General features: G+C 36.5%; 2 protein-coding genes across 2 annotated transcripts; both read left to right on the top strand.

The window, feature by feature from the left end:
- Positions 1–7,858: 7,858 nt before the first annotated feature.
- Positions 7,859–11,303, top strand: LOC132035989 (protein translation factor SUI1 homolog). Its single transcript, XM_059426196.1, has 5 exons — positions 7,859–8,026; positions 10,094–10,193; positions 10,444–10,649; positions 10,730–10,783; positions 11,043–11,303. The coding sequence occupies exons 2-5, from the start codon at positions 10,157–10,159 to the stop codon at positions 11,085–11,087; spliced, it is 342 nt and encodes a 113-aa protein (XP_059282179.1). The 5' UTR covers positions 7,859–8,026; positions 10,094–10,156; the 3' UTR covers positions 11,088–11,303.
- A 9,657-nt stretch (positions 11,304–20,960) lies between these two features.
- Positions 20,961–23,908, top strand: LOC132037481 (thiamine thiazole synthase, chloroplastic). The gene is made up of 3 exons (XM_059428017.1): positions 20,961–21,374; positions 22,566–23,126; positions 23,492–23,908. The coding sequence occupies exons 1-3, from the start codon at positions 21,021–21,023 to the stop codon at positions 23,651–23,653; spliced, it is 1,077 nt and encodes a 358-aa protein (XP_059284000.1). The 5' UTR covers positions 20,961–21,020; the 3' UTR covers positions 23,654–23,908.
- The last annotated feature ends 858 nt before the right edge of the window (positions 23,909–24,766 follow it).

Here is a 24,766-nt window from a genome sequence, read left to right as displayed (position 1 = left end):
CTCCCAAGCTTGATCTTTCTTCAGATCTAGTAACTAGAGAAACATAATTAGCACTTCTACTGCAAGTCTGCAAGTGACAACCATAGGTTGTTTTGATAATAATCAATTTAACATGTCAAGTGATCTGGATTCAGATGGAGTTCATGAAACAAAACATTGCATCTGGACCAAGAATCTGAGCACTAACTGTGCAATTGTTACATGTCAAATGATCTGGACTTGGATGGAGTGATGAATCATAACATTTGAATCTGTACCAAATGCCTGAGCACATCCAACTAAATGGAGCGCTTATGACAGTAATCCCAGAATGGAACTGCGAATAACAGCACTTGGTTGAGAGGGGATGAATGTCAAACTTCCGTTCTCAAAATTTTACCCAATAAATGTCTTAAGAGCGGATGTAACTGGTTTAACTGTCTAATGTAGCGTCTATCATCAGGGACGCCTTTGGATGTTCTTCTATCCTATCCTTCTGCATCAGTTTTCCACCAAATGCAAGTGTGCTAAGATGTACAGGTTGTGAGAAGGGACTACTACTTCAGATGACGGTTCATTCTAATGGCTTTTCCTTCCAGCCTGGTTCTTGTCTGATTGTGCTGTTTCATCTGCATGTTTGGACGCCCATTACTCATATATAGTAGTTGCATTTTGTTGCAGGATGCACAGTGGTCATTGTTTTGACTTTGTTTGAGCCATCCTTGATCCTTATTCAAACAAGGAGCCTCCTCCTAGAAGGCACTCAAGGTGTTGCTGTGTGTGTGAGTCCATTGATGATTAGAGTGAAGGTGTTAGTCTAGCTGGTTGATTTTTGTTAGCTATCTGCGTACTGTGCTCATTCTTTGCATCGAATGTACGAAAGGGAGGTAAACAATAGAAGCTTTGTAGGGGCAATATGTTCGGGGGTATTAAACAATAGAAGCTTTGTAGGGGCAATATGTTCTGGGGTATTCTGGCTGTTGGAAATCTACTCCGTTCTTGTTTCTCTCTTTTAGAGAGTCCTAGTATTGTTTGACTGGCTTGGTGGTGCTCGTGGATGTAAGGCCTAGCCCTACAGTTTAGGTATAGGTTGTTTGTACAGGGCGGGCTCCATGATGTGGAAGGTAAGACTCGGGATAAGGAAGGAATTCATACCAGATCTGTGGAGGTTAATCTTTGCAGTGAAACAGCTGAGAACAGAAGGATCTCGTGCATGGAAGCGGCTGAGAACGGGGCATGAGAATGGAATTACTTGCACTGAGAATACTGTTTAGAAGATGTCAACTCTGTACCTTGACCTCCATCTCCATGGTGACTTTTAACCTGTTATTGATTGATTGTTGCTGTGTTGTGTCGGGTCTTGTTTCTGTCCCTCTGGCTGACTGTCGCTGTTCATGATGCGATGTCCAATGGGAACCTGGAATGGAATTTCTCGTGGTTCTGTTTCTGTGTTGTGGACAAGCAAAGAGAAGGCATACCTTGAATGTAAAATCTCCGTGTTCTTTGGTGGTAGTTGGTGAATTTATCTTGCTTTCCCCTTTCACTACTGTTGCAGTTAATCATTCATTTTGATGCCACCTAGATGACCAAAGGAGATGCATATCTGGTCAGCCATGTTATTGTCAGAAAGAAGTTGCAAGTCAGCCCTGGTACATTTATTTGCGTGATTGCTCTTGTTTTGGTGTGTGTGTTTGTGTTTTTCTGGTTTTCAGGAAGGAAAGCAGAAGACTTTATTGACGAGCAGAAAATCGAGTAAGGAGGAGAAGATAAGGGGCTATGTAACCTATGTTCTCTTCCTTGGTATAAACTCTGCCGGGCTTCTGGTACTCGTGCCTAGTACAATCCTGGCTTCGTCACTTGGCAGTGTATAGCTTATGACAGATAAAGTAACACCGTGGAGCTCCCACCTTGCATTTTCAAGTCTTCTACTGTTGGAATCCTTTATCTGCTTTCTCATAAGGATATTTCACGACCTCAATAGTGCGTGAAGTGTACATGAATATGTGATCAGCGGCAAGGCAGACTTTACTGACTAAAAGTGCAACAAGAGAAGTACAAGAAACTTACTGGTCTTCCAGTGACTGGTACAGCGCAATTTGATAACCAGACACTGTCCGCAACTTCTTTTCTTGAGGTAGGATTCATTGCCGTTAGACAACCTCGATCTCAAATCAGAATCTCTGAATCTTGACGAGGAATTCTAGCAGAATGAGGCTGATCGTAGTTTTGCCGGTATGAAGTAGCTGCCATGCTGACAGTTCCCCACAATTGGAGCCGGCTGAACTGTTGGATCCTGCTAGAGGAAGACACCTTAGCAATTATCCATGGAGTGTTTGTCTATTGATGTGCACCGCACCTGAGTCTTCCCTTTTTCTTCTTCTTCAAATAGAGGCTTACACATTTTATGAATGTCTAGTTCTTTTCTCAAAAATACAAAAAAATGAATGTCTAATTCTTTTATCGGCAAGAATATAAGCTATATACTTCATCAAAAAAGAATATAAGCTATATAATGTCCAACTCTAAACAGTTAAGAGACAACCGGTTGAAGTATTAATGCGGTGCTACTTTTCAGGGTAGAACATTGGTTCATTCCGTTTCTCCCATTTCTTCCAGACTAAATTTCATATCGTACAACACTGGGGATGAGATATACATGGCTGCGTGTGAAGTGAAACCAACTCCAGACTACCATTCTCTTCCCCTATCTTTTCCTTATTAGTCTTTCTTTTTGTCTGACATCGCTATTCAATATATTTCTCTCTTTTTAGTTGTGTTTGCAGTGTCTAAGATTGTTTCACACTTGTTAGGGTTATTCAAACAAGGCAACGACCATCTCCTAGAACTCATTCAAGTAGTCCCTGTATGGTGGTCCCTTTTTTCTCATTTTGGAGAGCAGAAGACTATATTGACAATGATGAGACAATTGCGGTAACTACGTCAGCACTATGTACCTCTATTTAAGATTTGATTCAATAACGTCATGGAGCTCCCAGTTTGTATTTTCAAGTCTTCAACTATTCAAATCCTTGATCTACTTTCTCACTTGGATATTTCACGACCTCGGCAGTGTATGAAGTTCACTTGAATTTTGTGATCAATTGCGACAAGGCAGACTTTACTGACCAAATTTGCAACAAGAGAGAGATAACATACTTGCTGGTCTTCAAGTGACAAGGCAATTTAATCCAAAACTGCTGGCCATTTTCTTTTAAGAGTCGATGCGGCATACGTTTCAGATAAACTTCAATCTGAATGGGAATCATCAGATCAGAACTCAGAATCTTGACGAGTTATTTGAACAGAATGATGCTGACGGTAGTTATCCAGTATGAAGATGATACTAACTGGAAATTTTACCCATGATTGGAGCCTGTTAATACTATTGGGATCCAACCAGGGAAAGACACTGCTTATGAACTATTCATGAACGCTTATCGTTTATTGTGGGGTCACTAGTCTCCTCTCCTCCTCTTTTTCCTCCTTAAATAGAGGTTCACATATCATATGAATCTCTGCTTTTTATTAGCAGGAACTTGAGCTATCTAATGTCTTCACAGTCGTATATCCTTTTCTTTATGCTAATCTCTCATTTTTTAGTTTGCATTTGCAGAAAACATTGACTGGATTGTTGTACACCTGTTAATAGTAATCCAAACAAGGCAACGACCGTCACCTAGAACTCACTCAGGTCGTTCTTTGTATGGTTGCCCTTCCTTTTTTTTTTTTTTTTTTCAAAATCAGGAGAACAGAAGATTATATTGGTGACAATAATGAGACAAACCGGAATAACAAGGACAGCACTATGTACGTCTATTGTCAGCTCTGCTGGACTTCTGGTATAGTTGTGTTTAGTGCTTTCCTGGCTTACTTGTCAGTCTAGGCGTAAGATCGATTCAATAAATGCCGTGGAGCTCCCAGCTTGTATTTTCAAGTCTTCAACTATTTAAATCCTTGATGTACTTTTTCTTCCTTAGGATATTTCATGACCTCGGAATACGTCGAAGTTATGAATTTGTGATCAGCTTGCAACGAAGCAGACTTGACTGACTAAAGGTGCAACAAGAGAAGAACAACAAACTAACTGGTCTTCTAATGACAAGTACAAGACACTATAAATAATTGACAATGCTTGCAATTTTCTTTTGGGATAAGAGGCAACGTGGTCAGACAACTTCGATCAGAATGGGAATTCACCAAATGAACATTTTTGAATCTTGACGAGGAACTTGAGAAGAACGTAGTCATCCCAGTAACCGTATTGACTGTTACCCATGATTGGAGCCTGCTAATACTGCTGAATCCAACTAGGGAGACGCTAATTAGCAACTATTCATGGAGTGCTTATCGTCTATTGAGGTGCTACTAGAGTCTTCCCTGTCTCTTTACCTTCAAATAGAGGACTCACGCATTTTATGGATGTCAGTATTTTACTGGCAGGAACTCAAGCTATATAATATCTTAAAGAGTCATATATTTTTCTCTATGCTAATCTCTTATTTTTAGTTGCATTTGCGGAAGACATTGTCTAGATTGTTTTACATCTTTAAGGACTTGAGGTTATTCAAACCATGGCCGTCATCTAGAACTCACCAAGTCATCCCTTTATGAGTGCTTTTTTTCATTCAGGAGAGCAAAAGACTATATTGACAATGACGAGGCAATCAGAGTAACGTCGATGGCACTATATGCCTCTATTTTCTTTTTTGGTATCAACTCTGCTGGGCTTCTAGTAATCGTGGTTAGTACATTCCTGGTTTTATTACATGGCAGTCTAGCAAGTTTATTCAATTACGTCGTGGAGCTCCCAGCTTGTATCGTCAAGTTTTCAACTATTCAAATCCTTGATCTACTTTCTCACTTGGGATATGTCACAACCTCAGAAGAAGGTGAAATTTACCTGAATTTGCGATCAATTACGACAAGGCAGACTTTACTGACTGAAACTTCATCAAGATAACAAACTTACTTGTCTTCTAGTGAGAAGTACAAGGCAATTTATAATCATCCCTGTTTGCAATTTTCTTTTGATGTAAGATTAGACAGTACAATTTTTATACGACTATGATCTGAATGGGGCATATGAAAATTTCTGAATCTTGATGAGGAATTTGGGCAGAATTAGGCTGATGGTAGCTAACCCAGTGTGAAGATCATGCCATACTGACAGTTACCCAGGATTGGAGCCTGCTAATACTGTTGAATCCAACTAGGGAGGCACACTGCTTGGCAACTATTGAGGGAGTGTTTTTCAGTCTATTGAAGTGCCATCGAGTCTTCCCTATCTCTCTTCCTTCAAAAAGAGGTTCACATATTTTATGAATGCCGCTATTCTATTGGCAGGAGCTTAAGCTATATAATGTCTTAAGCAGTTAGAGACACTGGTTAAATTGTTTATGCAATGCTATTTTTTATGGTAGGACTTCAGATTGTTCTTTTCTCCTACTTCTGAATAAGTTTCGAGAACCATATACAGGAGGGTTATGAGATACTGAGATATATATATATATATATATACATGGTATATATATATATATATATATATTTATAGATACTTTACCTTGGTATGCCTCCTTGTACACGGCCAGTTTGGCCATGTTTATGAATGGAAATATATTTTACTTGATCCAAGGAAAAAAAAAAAAAAAAAAGTGAATCCAACTCCAGTCTACCATCATCTTCCCATATCTTTTCCTTTCAAATCTTGCAAACCTGACATTGCTATTTTCCATATTTTCTCTATGCTAATTTCTCACCATAAATCGCATTCCGGTATGGTGCCCTAGTTTTTTTTTTTTTTCCTGATTCAGGAGAGGAAAAGACTATATCGACAATGAAGAGAGATGATCAGGGTAATGAGGGGAGCACTAGCTTAAGATTGGTTCAAACAGTTATGAGACAATTGGTTAAGCTGCATTCACAGTAGTGTTTTTCAAGGTAGAACTTACGGTTGTTCTTCATTTGCAAGGCTTTCAGGGTAGAACTTTGGATTGTACTTTTTCTCTTATCCTTGTATATTTAGTTTCAAGAACTATATACAGGCGTGTGATGAGACATACATGGGTGCGTGAAAGTTTAAACCAACTCCTTTTTTGTTCTCTTCCCATATCTTTTTCATTCAAGCTAGCTTTTTGTCTGACATAGCTGTTCAATGTATTTCCCTGTGCTAATTTCCCATTTGCAGAAGACATTCTAGATTGCTATACGCCTGTTACACGGTAATGGCTGCAAACTCACTCAAGTCAGCTCTTAATGCACCACCCTATGAGTGATTAGGTACTATATATCTATTAGTTATCTGTAAAACATTGGTGCAGGATGTGAATGGGCTATGCTGGCGGTTATGATATTTTCATTTCTTTTTCCACTTTGGCACATTTTATGCCTTTTGACACTATAGTAGTTTCTGATTGTGGCTCCCTTATGATAATGCTCGTGGATATAACGCTAGTTCTATATACAGGTAGTATAAAGCTCATATGTGGAATTTAATTACTTTTGGATCCGTTGAGCTCTAATTCTATCCGAATGCTAGTAGCAGGTGTACCTTCACTTACATTGCTTGGCTTTGATGGTGTTGATTCTTGAAGGGAAGGTCTCCGGTTCTCATAGTTATCTATTTGTTTTATTGTAGATGGTGCTCGGAAGGAAATGTTGGAGGAACAGTAAGGGGATACAATGGGGCAGTCACGTTGCACCATTAATTTGGTTCTGTTATCATTTCAGCTGTGTTAACAACCTCGGGTGCTTCCAAAGTGTTACTAGTCTGTATTGGGTATAGCATTATGGATGTGAATCAAGTTGATTATTTTTCGGGTTTAATGATCTTGATTTTTTTCATTAGGCCAGTAACACGTGCCAGTCGGCTTGATGGGGGTGATGATGATTGGATGAGTGCATTACGCGATGTAGAAGGTTTTTAACTTGCTGTATCACGAGGAAGAGTGCTTGTATCTCAAGTAAATTGTGCACGTCATGTCTCTCCTGCCACACCATGAGTCTGCCTAGTTCTTGTGGAATGGAAAAACAAGATCTCATGGAGATTCCAGTGGTATAGTTGTGAGGCAACTTGACTTCAGGATGGACAGAGGTCTTTAATATGAAAGAGTAATTACATCAAGTTAGGATCCTAGAAAGATATGTTAAAGGCAGGGGAGAGTATGTTCGCATTCTTATATTTTGAAGATTAATGTCATGGATGTTGCTCGTGTGATCCCTGATTCAACAAATATGAGCTGTCTCATTAGTTCTCTCCACTATTGTGAATTCAATATTTGGATTGATGTTATCTTATTGGTTTCCTCATGGCTAATATATGTTAAAAATTTCATACCAATTCGAGTTTTGATTATACATGATCTCTGAGGGCGAATGATCGAATCGTCTGAAATGATCGACGCGTTCAACTAACTAATGATCAATTCTATATTCGAATTGTTGTCTTGGGTATAAACTTTTTAAAAAATCTAGAAATTGCTTTTGCAACTCGTTTTTTAGGGTGATTTCTTGTGAACAAAATGATACCTTCAATGGTTTAAAAATCTATGAAGAATTCAAATATATTAAACTATCTAAAATATGAACTTGTGACATTTTCTGATCATATTCGCATTGTTATCGATAAAATAGGTGAACCAATTATAAATTCAAAACGTCATGTCCAACTAAACTATAATTGTATTGAATTGAAGTGAGGGTGTTCTTTTGAATACAAGTTTTAAATTTTAATTTCAAATTACTTATTTATCAATATAAAGAGTTTGAGGACTAATTGTGACACCAATCTAACTTAAAAGGCAGAATTGAAGTAACCGATAAGTTTAAGGAGTAAACAGTCATTTAACAGTTCAGGGGCATACGTTGGTCCGTCACATAGGGTATCGTGGCACCTCCTTAAGGTGTCACAATATATCTTTAAAGCTGATTTCACGTTAACATTTTCTTTTTTCTTTCTGTGCACTGACTTTTCTTGTATTTGCTCAAAAGACTTATCCGAATTTTGGGGTCTAACGTTTTCAATCTTTCCAAACCCTAACCTTCGGATCAGGTAAATCTCAATTACCCACTTGTTTTTTGCTGCTTGATAATCTTTAGATCCAGTTAATTAGCTTTGTGTGCCTGTTTAGTGCTTGTTTTTGTGATAAAGATCAGATTTTTCTACCAAGAATTGGTACAATTTTGGGTTTCTAACTGAATTAGCTTTGTGTTTTTGTGATAAAGATTAGATTTTTGCCAATAATTGGTGTAATTTTGGGTTTTCTTAAGCTAGAGCTGTTTTTATGATTGTAATTTGGTAAATTCCTTATAGCCACTTGTTTTTTGCTGCTTGATAATCTTCAGATCCAGTGAATTAGCCTTGTGTGTTTGTTTAGTTCTTTTTTGTTTTGTGATAAAGATCAGATTTTTCTCCCAAGAATTGGTTAAATTCGGGGATTTTTAGGTTAGATCTGTTTTTATGATGCTTAGTGGATCTTTTGTTTTTCTCTGCTTGATAATCTTTAGATCCAGTGAATTAGCTTTGTTTGTTTGTTTAGTCCTTGTTTTTGTATCAGAGCTTTATACCAAGAATTGGTAATATTTTGGGTTTTCCTAAGCTAGAGCTGTTTTTATGATTGTATTTTTATAAAATCCTTGTACCCGCCTGTTTTTTCTGCTTGATAATCTTTAGATCCAGTGAATTAGCTTTGTATGTTTGTATAGAACTTGTTTTTGTGAGAAAGATCAGATTTTTCTCCCAAGAATTGGTACAATTTAGGGTTTTCTTAAGCTAGAGCTGTTTTTATGATTGTATTTTGGTAAAATCCTTATACCCACTTGTTTTTTTCTGCTTGATAATCTTCATACCCACTTGTTTAGCCTTGTGTGTATGTCTTGTACTTGTTTTTGTGATAAAGATCAGGTTTTTTATACCAAGAATTGGTGGAATTTTGGGATTATTTAGGTTAGAGTTGTTGATTTATGATGCTTAGTGGATCTTTTGTTTTCCTTTGCTTATTTCTGGTTGTATTTTGGTAAAATCCTTATACCCACTGGTTTTTTTCTGCTTGATAATCTTCAGATCCGGTGAATTAGCCTTGTGTGTATGTCTTGCACTTGTTTTTGTGATAAAGATCAGGTTTTTTATACCAAGAATTGGTGGAATTTTGGGATTATTTAGGTTAGAGTTGTTGATTTATGATGCTTAGTGGATCTTTTGCTTTGGTTTGTTTTCCTTTGCTTGTTTCTGCTTGTATTTAGCTCGCTGTCGATTTCTGGTTCTTATCTGGGTCGTTTTCCCTGCGTTGTTCTGTTTGTATATTCTCTAAGAATTGGAATCACATAGGAATTTTATAGTAGAGTTGTTTATTTCTGATGCTTACTGATCTTTTATTTTGGGTTTGTGTTCCTTTACTGAAATCTGTTTGTGTTTTCTCGAAGGATTTTAATATCACTATGGAAGTTTGTAAGCTATCTTTTATATGCTTGTTATATTATGTTGTGAATTTGTTGTTTTGCGTTGCTTTATTTAGCCTTTGCTGGTTGTTCGGTTAATGTCCTTGGGAACAAAGTGTAAGACTAGTTTTCCAACCGCGTTAGTGATAAAGGATTATTTTTTCTGATGAAATAGTTTCTGTGAACATATGTAGACCGCTTCTTTCTATTTTAATTTAAGATGTGCAAGATGATAACAGAATCTGTCTGTTGTGTATTGTTTTGGTGATAAGTATCGGATTTTCTGCAAGACTTTTGGTACTCTGTCGGTAATTTTGCTACAAAAGTTGTCAGTATCTGCTGATTTCTTGGTCCTTCTGTTTTGGTTGTTTTCTTCCCCAATCCTGTTGGCTATTAAGGCATCCTGTTAGGTATAAAGCCTTCATCGTTCGTCTGTGTAAGTTTATGTAATTCCTATTTAGCTTTTGATCTTGTGTTTTAGATTAGATGTGTTGCTACCCTCTATTGATTTTACTGCTTGTTTATTAAAGCATATGTAGATCACTCCTTGCTACTTTAATGTATGCACAATGATAACATAATCTTTGTTGATTGTTGTAAATAACAATTTGAGACATGGAATCTGATTTCTTGCTTACTATTCTTGTTGTAATAGCTGCTGAACGCTTTTTCATATGCGTAGGTCTGAGCATCCAACTTCCGAGATCTGTGTGCTCCTGTTATCTTCTACTCTCAGCCAAGTTTCATGTCTGATCTCGACGTCCAAATTCCTACCGCTTTTGGTATGGGGCTCCTTAACTCACATTCTCTTCTGGTGCAATTTGGTGTATTTCGTGTGTGTTTATCAGATTTATAAATCAGTTTCAGTTGAATATTAAAAAGTTTGTGCTCATGATTTGTAGATGTTAATAGTCTAGATCAACGAAAAGGAAAGGGTTGAGGAAGAAAGCATGCTAGTTCAGGAGAGATAATTATATTCTTTTATCTTCATACCTGACCAATCTTTGTGCTTTGCTTTTATGTCCTATGCAGATCCCTTTGCAGAGGCAAATGCTGATAACTCTGGTGCTGGATCAAAAGATTACGTGCACATCCGTATACAACAAAGGAATGGTAGGAAGAGCCTGACAACTGTGCAGGGGTTGAAGAAAGAATTCAGCTATAACAAGATACTGAAGGATCTCAAGAAAGAGTTCTGCTGCAATGGGACTGTCGTTCAGGATCCTGAATTAGGCCAGGTTTGTAACTTCGCATTCCAGTGTGTCTCTCTGTAATTTCAAGTTCTATGACTAATCTATGTATTTTGTCCTTTATGAAGGTTATTCAACTTCAGGGCGACCAGCGGAAGAACGTTTCTACATTTCTTGTCCAGGTGAGTGTGGTGCAGATTCAGCATGCATTTTGGCTTATTCAATATTAAATTATCTTACCACGATAAATAGATGCTTAGAAAAAGATCTTAAGTCATGCATTAACTGTCATTTTTGAATTTCCCATTTTGCATTAACTGCTTCTGCCATTCCAGCTCATCTGAATTGACTTCTTGTGGCACTTCCTCTGTTTGGTTTTTATAGCATATATCTATTATATACATCATTGCTTATTTCTTCATTTTGGATTTGTGGAAGCAGGCTGGAATCGTGAAGAAAGAGCACATCAAAATTCATGGTTTCTGATTGCTCTCTTCAACCTCAGCTGCACAGTTATCATACTTGTTATGTCAGTGCCAGTGATACCATATATGCTTAGTTCTACTGAACTTGCTAGTGTTTAATTTCTGCTGTTTTGATATAAACACTGTATTTGCTTCTCTATGTTCTGTGTGCCGAATATGAGTTGTGTAATATTTTCAAGCACTTCACTTGGTAACGATGATATAATTGAGTGCTCAAGAGACCTGGTCCTTGTCATTTTGGGTCGTGTCTGACCGTTTTAGTGCTGCTTAAAGTTAGTGCATACACTGCGATTCTGGTTCTCGTGCTTCAATATCAACCAATCGTTGGGGTCACTCTCTTTATTGCGGGTTTGTTAAAGGCTATTGTTGGGTTGTTCAATCTTTATTTACTTTAGCTCCATTTCTTTGGTCTAGTGGCTAAAGGTGTAGCACGGGAAGTACGGATTAGGTTCATAATGCGAGTGTTTTATGCAAGTGGAGAAGGGTAGAGGGTAGGGTATAGCCGATTATCAAAAAATATTACATGTACTCTATATAGCATAAAAGGGCTTACCAGAAACCAATTAACCCAGGTCTTAGCTGCTTGGAAAGACTAGTAGGACAAATATGAGGCCTTTCTTTCTTCTGATCTTCACAGATTGAGAGACAACAGAAATGTAAGATCCAGTGTACGTTTGGACATGGCTTAAAACTCTGTTGGGATACTCTTTTATTTTGTTGATTCTCACCGTCTGGAGCTCTCGCTTTCAGGGTGGATGTGCAGCCGTGCATGCAGGGTTTAGGCAATCAAAATTGTTATGCTGACATAGTTGCCAGAAATACGTTAATGTCATGTTAGTCGAGTCTGCTTAAGCTGTTGCTGTGTGCATAGATGTTCCTCTATCCCATTTTATGTCATAGGAGTACCGAATATGATAAGGATGGTCCTCCATGCCAAATATATACTGAAAAGGATAGTGTTGCATAAGATTGGCCGGAATTCTTGATTGCTCGGTCGGGAGATCTTGCTCTTGCCATTCTGGAAACTTCAAGTACATGTCATTGTTTACGCTTGCTATTTTGGGTGCCGTGGGGTTGGCGTTAGCATCTTAAACCATAGCTATTGAAGAATAGTCCGGGGTCGCATTAGGCATCTTAAACCATAGCTAGGTGTACAAAGCATCAGGAGTTGGCCAAGTCCGGAGAAGGTTGCACCCAAGGGTGTGATGACAACATATCCTAGTGCAAACCTTAGTGGCGGCTTTTACTGCTTGAATTCCTTTTAATGAGCGTACAAAACTGCTTGACAAGGAGATCGCTGTGTGTATAAGCCTTGCTGCAAGTTTCAACAAAATAAAATGGGCAATGTGTTCTCTTGAGTTGCCCTTTCTATCAAATTGTTGCTACTTTGCTCGTTATTATGGGTCGCACAAAGACACCTTTATCATCGCCCCATGGTTCCCTTCAATAGCTAAACCATAACTATTGTGGACGCAAAATTTATTATTCATGAGATTTTTTCCACCCTGCATGCCTGCTTTCCAGACAAACTATCTGAGATCCTTAGGCATATTCCATCACACAGTAAAATACTGCTCTCTTCTTTTTCTTTTGTTCTTTTTTGTTTTTTTTTTTTTTTTCTTGTTTTTGGCTTTTCCCTTTATATGTTTTGACTTTTTGTGAATGGATTTCCCTTTCCCACCCTATCCACATCGTCGAAAGGGACTCATTAGATGGGAAATATCTCCTAAAGATCCTCTCCAAATAAATTTTCGACCACTAATTTGATGATCTTTTATTTTAGAATGTTTAAATGTTCGGTTTTGCTAGAAACTCAACTAATAAAACAAAAATAATGATGCTCTTGGTGCAAAAAGTAACAATGCTATGCACTAACTTTCGAGAGATATTATGAAGAAGAAATGATAGTGAAGTTAACGGTTGCGTCAGGATAAAAAATTGACACCAAAAATTGTTGTATAGTCGAGTACTTTTAGAAAGCAACTCTTTTACCAAAACAATTAAAATACTTTTTTAGAGATCGTAAAGGAACATCTATGACCGGGTTGGATTTAGGAGTCCGGAACTTTTCTAATTCAATTTTTTTTTTTTTTTTTTTGGAACCAAATTAACTCGTTAAAAAAAAATAAAAAAAAATCAAAGTATGCTTCACGCACAAAATGTGTGCGTGAACAACCCCCCCCCCCCCCCAAACAACCCCCCCGTACCCCAGCCTTTATTCTTTGGAAATCAAACTCAAAATTAAGCTTTTTTCCGTACTTTGACCGAAGATAGTCACTTTTCAAAACAACGGAATATAAATATTTTATATAGAACTTAATATTTTTTTTTAGTGTACAATAATATCGACTCATAACATCAAGTATACATATACATTTAGATCGTCGTTTTAGGGGTTATAAAGTGCTCCGAAGTAAGTTTGAAAACTTGTTGTACATATACATTTAGATCGTCGTTATAGGAATTAATATAGGACGTTGCACGAGTTATTATTAATCGACAATAAATACTAAAATAACTAATTATCATTAAAAAAATAATACCCAAAAATATATATAATAACATAAAATGTACATTTTATTTACAAATATACAATCTCCTAAGGCCTAAGGCCAACCCCACCACCCTCACTATCATCAGGATCCTCTCTCCTCCTCTTAATGACAGGATGATTTATCGCCACGATCATCCTTTCTTCCCTTCTCGAGGTACTGGTGAAAATATGCTTCTGGGGGAGACGGCGGTCGAAACCTCGAGTAGCCTCATTAGATGCCTCGGGAGATGACGCAATCGAAGGAGACCGGGACCACAATGAGGAAGAATGAACCCGAAATAACATATAAACAATTTAATTTAGATTTATCATAAATTAAACATAAAATAACATGTAACCAATTATTTAATAAATTATTTCATTGTAAAAAACAAACTTGTGTGTCGACGACCTCCTGAGATGGCTGGTCAGAGGGCTCCTTAGCTGGCTCCTCAACGGTCTCCTGAGCGCTACCCGGAGCTATAGCTGGAGGTGGAGACGGGTCAATCTGAACAAGAGGAGACGGGTCCACAGGCGCAGAAGAATGAACCTATAATACATGTAAATAATTTAGTTTAGATTAATAAAATAATTAATTAATACATTATTTTATTGTACAAAAATAAACCGTGTGTCGACGGGCTCCGAGATGGCATGTGAAGGGCTCCGAGCGGCCGCGAGCCGGAGATGAGATGGTGCCGTAGGCTGACCGTAGTGACGAAGAAAGTAGTCATCGAAAATAATATCCAAGTTTAAGTCCTCGTCCGTCTCCATATGTAGATCACTCGGCACAGCGTGGAAATGATGACAAGGATCATAATGCGAACATCTCCGGCATATATCCGGGTCTCTATGAAGTCGACGGCACGGGAAGAAAAAGTCAACGGGATATCGAAGCCGACGGAGCTCGACGGCTATATCTGCGAGTCGTTCATCTACTAGACCTCGCCGCCATCCCGACCACCTTTGCCCCGACCACCCCTACCGCCCCTACCACCCTTCGTAACAACACCGGTGTTGCTCGGGAGCACCTACCGGAACATTCTCATCGACACGACGCCCCTCCCGTGCCCATGTCATATCGCATCGGTAAAAGTTCGAACTATCCGTCCGCATATGCCGCTATCCGGGGTCGGTGGACTCGTAAGCGGGAATGCTCTCATGGCGTATCATCGCAGTCATCCGTAGCCGCATATATTTGTAAATTTTAAGAATTGAATAAATTCGTAAAGTAATACATAATAAGACGACGGATTAAGTTTAAGACTAATAAAACTTACCCGCCTACACGCTCCCGAGAGTGATGCATATCCTCGCCATCGGGACGAGCGTCGAGGGGTTGGCAATCGGAGCGAGTGATATGCATGTACCACGTCATGTACTCGCGGACCGAGTGTCATGTCCGACCTCCGCTGTAGTCGTCATCCTCGCGTTCCATCCATCTGACTTCTTGGTGCATACGCGCCCGCCACGCCGCATCGTCGATCGAACGCTCGTCCACGGTATAGTGGGTGTGCTCAACGCGTGTAGCGCGGGTATGTTCGTCCATGCCAAAATCGCCTAACACGCGGTCGGGCGCGTGATACTCAACGATGTCCATATGGATCAATGGACACCATGCCATCCATACGTGCTCACCGTGCCCGCACAAAACGCCACACCGACCCAAAATCTTATCATACGGCGTCCGAAAGCTTATAAAAAGAATTCAACTAGTTAACAATAAAAGACTAACAAAAATAACAAACTAATGTTAAATAAAAAAAAACTTACCTCGGCGCCGTCACGAGGTCTAACCGATCCCTAAATGGGAGAATGACATGGTGCGTATCCACACCTCTGGTACGGCCTCGTGACCATCTCCGCGCGTATGACATATCCTCAACAATAGAGTCATCGGGAGGGTGAGCAGCTATGGGCTGAAATGGTCTCAACCTAGTCCACACCCATATCTGTCATAGTCATCAAAAAAATTATTTATGATCATTATTTTCGAAAAAATATATTTAATGTTTTATTACACGCACTTAAATATATTACTCCGAAGAACAGGGCTAAACGCGACGACCTCAAGCCTCTCGCCCACAGAGGCTCGATCAAATCCTATGTACATGTAAGTCAGGACAACGTGCCCCAACTGTAACATCCCAACTGGTCTATATCCTCAATAAAGAACAGGATACCTCATGCTCATATCCGCACCCGACGTGTTGGGGAACATGATGCCCCGAATACGATGAGAAGATGTAAGCGAGCACGTCGGTCAACACGGCCCCGGCGTCGTCCTCGCCGACCCGGATGCGCGGATGACGGGGGCGCAAGTAAGCATGGAGGGAGGACCGCAACAACCGACTCCGTCCACGCATATCCCTCGACGAGGCACGAAACCGGTGAACAGTCAGTCAACTCACGGATACGACGGTCTGCGGAGGCTCCGCTCTATATAATGTCGTTCATCAATATGTAAACTATAAATCACCTCAACATCCGGTGATGGTAGCCCTCGCCGTGCGGAGATGAAATGTATGAGTCTCCGGTTGCCGCTCAATCATGGCCGTCACTAGAGCCCTATCATGCACAAGCCGACCCAACCTCGACGCCGGTAGATACCGCCCGCCGTAGTATATCTATGACAAGAGGATGCGGGGAATAGCCTCAGAATATCCCGCCGCCGACTCCCGAATGCAGTGGAACCACTCTCTGTAGGATCTTAGGCGCATCCATACACACCGGGACCTATGCTCGTTGTAGATAAAGTACCCCTCCGTTGTCGGGGCCCCGGCTCCATGGACGTGTCCTATCTATTTTAAATTAATCATTAATACATGAAGTAAGGATTAAAGTGGTATATTTTTTACGCATTTTAAATTAATCATTATTTTTTTAATTAATCTCTAATGCGTAGTATTAGTTATGTAATCTTTACCGAGAAATTATACAAAGGATTGAATCCTAAACTAAGGATTTTCAATTTCTAATTAGCAAATAAATAAATTAACAATTAAAGATATAAAGATTAATAATTAACAAATCAAAAAATTAACAATTAGCTAGCAAACAATTAGCATATAATTAATAAATAAACAATTAACTAACTAATCAAACAATTAATAAATTATTAGCATATAATTAATAAATAAACAATTAACTAACTAATCAAATAATTAACAACTTATTAGCATATAATTAATAAATAAAAAATTAACTAACTAATAAAATAATTAACAAATTATTAACAAATAAACAATTGGCTTAACAAAAACTAAATAAATAATTAGCTAGTCTAACAATTGAAATAACTAATCTAACAATTAACAAATACTAAATAAACAATTAACAACAAATAAACAAATTAAAAAAATTAAAAAAAATGAAAAAACAGGCAAAAATAGCCCATTTTGCGCACAAAAAAAAGTGAGTAAAAGTTTTTTTTTGGTCCATATCCGCAAATAATACACAATAGTAATGCTTAGGTTAATAATGTAATAGAAAAATCGTAGTAAAATACCTAGATTGAAGCTTTGATTTTGAGTTTTTGAATTGAATTATATGCAGCTTTATTGCGAAGAAACTTGTTCCTAGACTTCAATATACCATAAATATTGATTTTTGGGTTGAAAATCAACCAGAAAATGATGTTTTTGATCGCGTGGGACCTCGGAAATGCACCTTTAGTGGCTGACTTTTTTTTCCTTTTGATCATGGGGGACCAGTGGTGGGGAAGAAGGAGGCGGTATATTTAAGAGCTTTTACGCACATAATTTGTGCGTAAAAGGACTAAGTCATAAAACACTTCTGGCCCCTTTACGCACAAATTCTCGTGCCTAAAGCCTATTTTTTTTTTTTTTTTTTTTAATGGGTTATTTTGGTTCCAAAAATTTATTTTTGAGTTACAAAAGTCTTGGACCCTGGATTTAGAGGTTTGTATTCGGGTTCATGGAAATTCAATATCTTCTGCATAAATTATGTATTTATTAAAAATTGTTTTTATCAATATATGCCTGAAAACTCAGCTATTGTTATAGCATTAACATAAAGTTTTTTTAGATATTACATAAATTTAAATTTAAATTCAAATTCGCCTTTAGCTATGACCAAAAACAAATATTTGCCCCAAAGAAATCTTGTTGATGTGGTGGAGATATTTTATTCCCAAAATAGTAAAGGTCACTTTCAGTCAGTAACCACCTCACGAAAAGATTAGCAGAGAAGGGCCAACTAGAAAAAGATGAAAAGACTATACATGGCTACTCAATGACACTAAAATAAATGATGGAGCTAATGTTGGTCCAGCCAACATCTCCTTAAATCAATTCCATATATAGTTCTTTGTGAAATGATAACATTGATAAGCATTATGTCCTTGCACAAGACGATACTTACACTACTAAAAAATTAAGTACTATTTTCAAAAATTAGATAGTGGTGTTTTCGCACGAAAAAAGTCTTTTTTTGGGGAAATTTGGTTCAATTTTGGGAAATGAGATGGAAAAATTATGATTTATATCACAAATTTTTTACTGAACGTCGATAGAAAAAATTTCTATTCCTAGTAATGACATGTTGACGAAGATTGAAATAAATATAACAACACTATTAAATATTTTATCAGTTCTGGGATTGATAGGGAGGAATCTAATTTTCCCCAAGATATAACGGTGCTAGAAGTTGAATTGAGAAATTAACTCCAAAACATTGATCGAGAGAGATCAATTGCTTAAAGGTTATAATATTTTTTGTTGTCACTTATCAGGTGAGCACTCGTCTCATGTATTAACGTATTGGGTTGTTAAATCTTATGTTGCAGCTTGTATAATATCTCATGATACTATAATTAGAATTTTTTTTAAATTAGAATATCATTGTGGGCATATATAACAGGATCAAGATAGTTAAATTAATTATAATACGTCTCTTTGCTTTTATACAATCTTCCATATCATAAACCACTTTTAAGCATATCAAAAGTAAAAAATTCCGGGTTTGATGCTTCATTTTTTTGGGGGGCTAATCTCCAATCTAGGTGTTTCTGTTTCTTTTTTCAAAAAACAAAAAATAAAGAGAAAAATCAGCTTCTAGGATTAATAATATTTTTATTATTTTGTATATTATATGGAATCATATATAATATCTATTCCTGGGACAAGAAATCGTTAAAAATCAAGATACTTTCCTCCAAAAGAGTCCAACTAAAACTTGGCCCTCCACTTTTGACACACAAAAAAGCCCAATATTGCGAAACCACTTGCAGAAGAAGTGGGCCATCCTTACTGTATCATCGATTAAGGCCCTTCAAATCATATCCCTCTCCACGTGGCCACTTATTGGGTTTCTCTCCATTATTATTTCCTTCCATTTATATATCTGAATGAGTGATGCTTGTTTTTTTAAATTTTAATGATCCAAATTAAATTCATTTATTCTAACTAAAAGAAATAGATTTTGAAAAAAAAAAATCAGGAACTTTGTTAAGAAAAATCTCAATGTTAACCACAGACTATAGATGGATGGAGTCATAAAAATTATGCTCCTTCTATTTTAATTTAAGTGTCTTATTTTTTTTAAATTTATTTTAAAAAAATGTTACTTTTTATATTTATTTAGGAATATTTAAGTCCAATCATTATCTTAACAAAATTGGAGACTTAAAATTATTTAGTTTAATTTTGTTTTTGTCAATCATTCTTACTATTTTTTTTTAAAGGAATATCAATCATTCTTATTATGGTTAACAATTGTTAAAATAATTTAATCTACATATTTAAATTTTGAACACAATAATTGTCCGTTTGTTAACTTTGGGTGACCCTATTTCCTTTAATAATTCATATAAAAAATTGCATCCTTTTAAGGGAAATTTCTTATAATCTCATAAATATTACTCTTTCCATTTCAAAATGTTGATTTGGTTTTTATTTGACACGAAGCTTAAGAAAATATTGAAGACCTTTGAATGTTGTGGTCTTAAATAAAGGTGTGTAGAATGTATCAAAGTATACTCTTAAACATGATATGTGAAATGTTGGAATTAAAGAATTGCCAATATATATATATATATATATTTTTTTTCAACGGACTAAAAAGGTTTGAAAACGGAAGGAACGAGTATGATATGTTTAAAATTGCCTGTTTTAAAAGATTTTGTAAATAGTTTGAAAGATCTTGCCGCAAATTTCACTTGATAGTACTAATTTTTTGTCCTAAGTTTTTACTCTGAAAATTGCACTACTAGTCTCTAAGTTATTGGTAAATTCTATTTTTGATTTTTATGATATACGACTCAGTATATTAACCTTTAATTAATTGTTACATGTGCTTTTGGTCCTTCATATAAAAAATATATTATATTTGATTATTTCTAGTACTATTCTACCATCAAATATGAAATATGAAGTAACAACATAAACTTAACATAACACATGAGTAATTAAATAGTGAAATAGTTCATAATTATGATAAATATTCACAAACAAAGAAATCATAATTACACAATTTAATTAATTAAAAATTTAATGTGATTAATCTAATATCATAAGAACTAAATATCATATACTATGTATCTTAGTATCTTAGTCAAATACGATCACAAAAGAAACAGGGGAGTACTGCATGCTTTACAAGTGTTACTTATCCAAATAGGTGTACGCACCAGACACAGATCAGGTCACATATTTTCTCATACTCTCCACTTGTCACTCCCTTTAAAATTGACAAAAACAGTAAAAATTTTAATCATATAAATCAAGAAAGTTCCACCACATTCTAAAGTATGCAACAATAAACACAATTAACAGAAATTGTATCTCAAAAAGCTAAACCCAATTCTAAAATAAATCAAAAAATAGCATAAACTATTCCTATTAATTTTTCTATTTTCAAAGTTTCCATCAAAACTAACCGACAGATGTTGTTAAATATTTAATGAAGATTAAAAACGTTAACTTTTGTAAACTTAAAGACATAAAAATGTCACCACATATTTATGAGACTATTTTAAACATTTACTCAAATATAGGGTCCTAATCTCTGTTATTTTCTCTATCCAAATACTCTATATGGTTATTTGGTGCGCAGATTAAATTATTTTAATATTATAATCCTGAGATTATAATGACAGGACTAACTTATCCCACCTCCCAGGTGGAACAAAAATGATAATACCAAACTTGGTAAGATAAGTTATTCAAAACTAAGTTTAGAATACAATTTATACTTATAAGATACTTTTGTATAAATTTTATCCCAAAGTTAAATATTATCCCAAAATTAATCCCGGTATAACCACCTTATCTCATCACTCACCACTTGTCACTCCCTTTAAATCCTCCCTCTCCCCTTCCACTTCCTCATTCAAAAATCTCAAGTTATCAAGAAAGCTAATTCTCCTCCCAAACTCCCTCTATGGCAACAATGGCTTCCACCTTGGCTTCCTCTGTTATTACCAAAACCAATTTCCTAGACACACACAAATCATCCTTATTTGGTGTCCCACTTTCATCATCACAACCTAGACTTAAATCCCTTAAATCAAACCAACAACAAAACATGTCTATTTCCATGTCTGCTGATACTCCTCCTTATGATTTGGGGAGTTTTAGTTTTAATCCAATTAAGGAATCAATTGTTTCTAGGGAAATGACACGTAGGTATATGACTGACATGATCACTTATGCTGATACTGATGTTGTTATTGTTGGTGCTGGTTCTGCTGGTCTTTCTTGTGCTTATGAACTCAGCAAGAACCCTGATATTCAGGTATGTCTTTCTTAGTTTTATTTTTTCTGTAAATAAATATCGAAATTTTAGTATATTTTTTGGGGTGCCAGAATTTTTAGTTTATTGATATCTTTCGTTTTTAAAGAGTTAAACAAGAAATGCCCTTTAACTATTTTAAATGGTGAATTATTGTGACATATACTACTTTTTATGTAGTTTTTAAATATTTAAATTATTTTTAACTAACTTAAAGGTTGTATGTCTGAATTCACAGTCGGGGCGGAGGGAGTATTTTTATTTTTTTTTATTTTGTTTGTTTACTCGATTCTGGAAAGATTATTTGTACATATCAAGTATTGGGTTTTAAGTAGAAGAATTATTTTGGCTCTCTGTGTTTTTTTTTTTTTGGCTATGGGGAAGCAACAATTTTAACATAAGATAAATCTAGGCCAGAAAAAGTCAAAAGTTACTAAAGACTAAATATTGGCTTGTGTTTACTTGTAAATTCATTTTTCTTGTATGGGTACGACTCGTACCTTTCTCCATGTAAATACCAGGATTTTATCTGTGACGGAATTTGATCTTTACGTCATGTGTTGCAACTCTTAACACTAGAACTAGGCTGGAGACATTTGTCAACTAAATTATAATATCCTAGAGACGGAAATTTGGAATTTTTCTGGCTTCGGTTGTATTTCTATGAAATTAAAAAAGGACAAGGAAAATTCATACAAGACTTGGCAGTTGAGAGGTACAAAAGACACGGGCTTCCTATTTAAAGTAGTATTTGTAACTTTACTCGTACCCATAAATCATGTGACACCTTTGTTCCTTAGGCTTTGTTGCGATTTGAGAGAGCGATCAAGAAACAGTAGTCATAACTTTATTTGGAAAATTGTTTATATGTGTGTGAACCAGTAAAATTGCTTTGAGACAATGTTAAGCTGAATTTAGGACCTAGAGTTGGTAGACTCAATGAGTGTCTTATTATACAAAAACATTTTAGTTTCTTTTGCATATGTATACATAATTCGAGCTGGTAGCAATGATTTTAGTTAAAGACAGAGAATCCGTCCTATATCCGCCTTTGATTGTCACAGTGAAGTCGTTTGGTGTTCTAACTGCTAAAATTGTCCTTGATTAAATTAAAATTAATTATTGATTACAATACCTATATTCTCCAATTTGTACCTTTTAAGTGGTTTATGTTAATCAATTTGATGTGTCTAGGTGGCCATTATTGAGCAATCCGTGAGCCCTGGTGGAGGTGCCTGGCTAGGCGGACAACTCTTCTCAGCCATGGTTGTGCGTAAGCCAGCACATCTTTTCTTGAATGAGCTAGGCATCGACTACGACGAGCAAGACAACTATGTTGTCATCAAGCATGCTGCCTTGTTCACCTCGACCATCATGAGCAAGCTTTTGGCCAGGCCAAACGTGAAGCTCTTTAATGCTGTTGCAACAGAGGACCTTATCGTGAAGAACGGAAGAGTTGGTGGTGTTGTCACTAACTGGTCTTTGGTTTCACAGAACCACGACACACAATCCTGCATGGACCCCAATGTCATGGAGGCTAAGGTTGTGGTTAGCTCATGTGGCCATGATGGTCCCATGGGCGCCACCGGTGTTAAGAGGCTTAGAAGCATTGGCATGATTAACACTGTTCCAGGAATGAAAGCTTTGGACATGAACGCCGCTGAGGATGCTATTGTTAGACTTACCAGAGAGGTTGTACCTGGAATGATTGTTACAGGCATGGAAGTTGCTGAAATTGATGGAGCACCAAGAATGGTAAGTGAACTTGTTACCTCTCACTCCTTTATAAAATACTTTTCCGGTCACAAAGTTTGTGAATTAATGATTGTCTGATACTGCTAAACAAGATAGATGGAACTCATAGTTCATTTAGACGATTTTTATGAATGTCAGCTAAGTATTGTAAGTAAATTGCTCCCGTTTGTTCAATCATTTGATAACCAGAGTAATTCTTTGTACCTACCGATAAGTGTGAGATGCAGAGAACAACTCCCAATTTGCCTTAGTATAGCAAAATGGATACTGATGATTCATATAAGCCGATCCAAATAGTTTCGGTATTTAAAGCAAATAGTTGATTGAAGTATAACTAATTGGACATGTTTTGTATTGTTGTTTAGGGTCCAACTTTTGGAGCTATGATGATCTCAGGGCAGAAGGCAGCGCACCTTGCCCTACGAGCATTGGGATTGCCCAACGCCCTCGATGGAACTGCAGAAACAAGCATCCATCCTGATCTTATCTTGGCTGCAGCTGATGAAACTGAAACTGCTGATGCGTGAATGTAATATATTTCTTTAAGGGTAAAAAGATTAGTGTTTTTCCTAGATGAGCAATGGTTGTGTGGTGGAGATAAATTGGCAAGGGGGGATGAATAAAAATCTGCAAGATGAAAGTCACTGTGTTACCTTTGGCTGTGTCATGTCTATTCTTCTTTTCTTTTGATTTATTTCGACTTCGAAACATCTTATGTGAAAAAAGTTTTGGACTGTAGTAGTTGTTGAATAATCCAATGAGCCTTTTGGCTTCGTTTTGGTTACTTGCTGTGTTTGGGCCTTTATTCGAGAACATGATTAATCATTTTTTTGCGCGGATTGCCCTTCTTTTGGGGTGGTCTTTAAATTTTACCCCTCATATTTATTATCTTTAAATTATGTTCCTCACATTGCCGGTCTTTAATTTTTGCTTTTCGTTGTAACCCTAAGCGTTCATGCAGAAATTATGAGATTTTGGGTTCGAGCATTCGTTTGAGTATAAATTAAAAAAAAAAAATTGGAAGATAAGGTGTGGATTGTGTGTATGTTGAATGCGGCATACATTTATTAAGGAATTATGAAAGTTATGTCGGATTCGGCATATTCATGCTTTATGGGCAGATTTGGCATAAATATATCGGTTTCGGTATAATTTTGGTAATTTTTTAACAAATTTATATCAGGTTTGGCATACTTATAGGTAAATTTTTAATTGGTAAATTTTTAGTTAAGGTTTAACTAAAAAATTTTTTTAATTATGTTTTATGGGGCAAATTTTTAGTTAAGGCACAATTGTAAGTATGTCTTATAAGCTTAAAAGTATGTCGCATAAGACGGAATTTTTCCTTAAGATATAGCTAAAAATTTGCCTTATAAAATAAATTTTATGTCTTAAGGAAAAGTTAGGTCTTATGGGGTATACTTTTAATTATGCCTTAATTAAAAGTCTGTCTCATAAGGAATAACTAGGAAAAAATATTTGGTTAAGGCTTAATTAAAAGTTTGCCCATAAGTATGTCGGATTCGGCATAAATTTTTGAAGGAATTACTAAAGTTATGTCGGACCCGACATACTTATACCAAGTCTGCCCATAAGGCATAAGTATCTTTGGGTTCGGCATAATTTTGGTAATTCCTTAA

This window comes from Lycium ferocissimum, chromosome 11 (assembly GCF_029784015.1).
Source record: "Lycium ferocissimum isolate CSIRO_LF1 chromosome 11, AGI_CSIRO_Lferr_CH_V1, whole genome shotgun sequence".
NCBI lineage: Eukaryota > Viridiplantae > Streptophyta > Magnoliopsida > Solanales > Solanaceae > Lycium > Lycium ferocissimum.
The sequence above is the reverse complement of the archived record's forward strand: the minus strand, read 5'-3'. Positions and strand labels throughout refer to the sequence as shown.